The following is a 1,799-nucleotide window of genomic DNA, read 5'->3' on the forward strand; positions in this document are numbered from 1 at the left end:
AGAGAGAGAGAGAGAGAGAGAGAGAGAGAGAGAGAGAGAGAGAGAGAGAGAGAGAGAGAGAGAGAGAGAGAGAGAGAGAGAGAGAGAGAGCGACACAAAAGCCAAAAGGGGACCGGACGTCGACTGAGTACCCTCTGGGCAATGAGTCGCTTTGGCAAAATCCGAATAATATGCTAGTGCACCTCTTGGGTAAATAATATGACATCAACCGCTTCGGCAAATGGGTTAGAACCACATCGACAAACGGCTCAGTTAGCACTACTTCAACAAATGGGTGCACCCACTTCGGCAAACGGGTCAGGAAAGAGAGTTAAAGAGTCTGAATTCGGATAATGTTTCATTGAGAATTATCCGGTTATCCTTATAGATTATCCGGATTTTACCCACCTCTAGTTTCCCCCTGTAAACGGCAGTCATGAATGACGCAGGAAAGACAACTCTCCTTTTCCTTTGGACGCTTCCGTCGCTGTGGCCTTTGACCTTTGCCCTGGTATCGACCACTCCGCACTCTGGCGACGACTACTCGACTACTCCAACGTGCGTGAACAAGTATCGATTACCCCACACCCCGACCGACGAGATAAGGATAGGAGTTCTGCTCCCTTTTCAAGGGCCGCAACCGTGGGTCATCCATAGGACCTTCCCCGCGATCAAAATGGCGGTGGAGTCCATTCAGAACCAGACGGACATGCTGAGGGGATACACCATCCAATTAAATTCCGCGGATTCGAATTGCTCGGAGACGATTGGCCCGCTGGCCGCCATTGACATGTATCTCAACCAATCAGCACACGTGTTTCTGGGGCCCGCATGCGCCTACGCCGTGGCTCCCATCGCGCGCTTTTCTTTCAGCTGGGGGATCCCAGTGGTCACTGCTGGGGCGCTGGTCAGCGCGCTCAAGGACAAGTCCGAGTATCGTCTGCTGACCAGAGTCCAGGTAAGACAGAACAGAAGGAGGTCCAGTTGGTGGTGTCCAGGGGGGAAGATATTATTATTATTATTATTATTAATATTATTATTGTTATTATTATGTGAGTCAGCGTGGTGAAACCAGGCGCTCGTCTTCAAAACGATAAAATCGAAGAAGCAACCGGCATTTTTTTTCTGGGCTTTGGGCAATTTTTTTTTTTCGGATCGGATTTTCTCTTTTTTGGCTCAATACATTTTATGTCCTTTTAAAAACACATAATTTTATTCATGGATATTACAGAAAAACGTGGATTGAAGGCACAGCAAATGTAAATGCCCAGTTTCCAAGGGCACTCGGGCATTGGAAATCACCAGACTTTGGCTGCCATTTTCTCGTTAGTTTTGCCTCTCACACCAGGCGACCACCACTTCTTCAATCTCAAATATCTCGACTTCTATTCAAGATAGATGGGTATTTTTTATATTTTTTTAAAACCAATTGTAAGACGCATAAACGAGCTTCAAGATGCTATTGTTAATAACTCTAGAATATGCCCAAAACGTGACGAGCGCATGATTCCACTGCGTCATGACACATATAATTTTAAATATCAGATACAGTGAGATATTGTATAAATTGTAAGTAAATCGACCATCATCTATTGTCGAGGAAAAACGTGATCTTCTTAGAAAGAGTTTTTATAAGTGGAAGAAGGAGGGGGGGGGGAGGCATGGAATGAGAGCATGCAAAAAATGGATGGTATGGAAAAGAGAGATATATATGTGTGGGTGGTGGGAGGGGGAAGGGGAAGGGGGCACAAAATCAAATGTGAAGAAAGGTATGTATTTAAAGGTCTATGACGAAAGTATGAGGATGTCTTACTCAGCGG

At 45.5% G+C, this 1,799-nt stretch overlaps 1 protein-coding gene across 1 annotated transcript in view; it reads left to right on the forward strand.

Annotated features, from left to right (window-relative positions):
* The first annotated feature begins 316 nt into the window (after positions 1-316).
* The window catches only part of LOC101856952 (atrial natriuretic peptide receptor 1), a 7,487-nt gene continuing 6,004 nt past the window's right edge, over positions 317-1,799 (forward strand). Inside the window, exon 1 of the mRNA XM_005113360.3 lies at positions 317-937. Coding sequence (XP_005113417.2) covers positions 416-937 — 522 coding nt within the window. The 5' untranslated portion in view covers positions 317-415. The remainder of the gene's footprint in view (positions 938-1,799) is intronic.

The sequence above is a fragment of the Aplysia californica genome, unplaced genomic scaffold, assembly GCF_000002075.1.
Source record: "Aplysia californica isolate F4 #8 unplaced genomic scaffold, AplCal3.0 scaffold02062, whole genome shotgun sequence".
Classification (NCBI taxonomy): Eukaryota; Metazoa; Mollusca; class Gastropoda; order Aplysiida; family Aplysiidae; genus Aplysia; species Aplysia californica.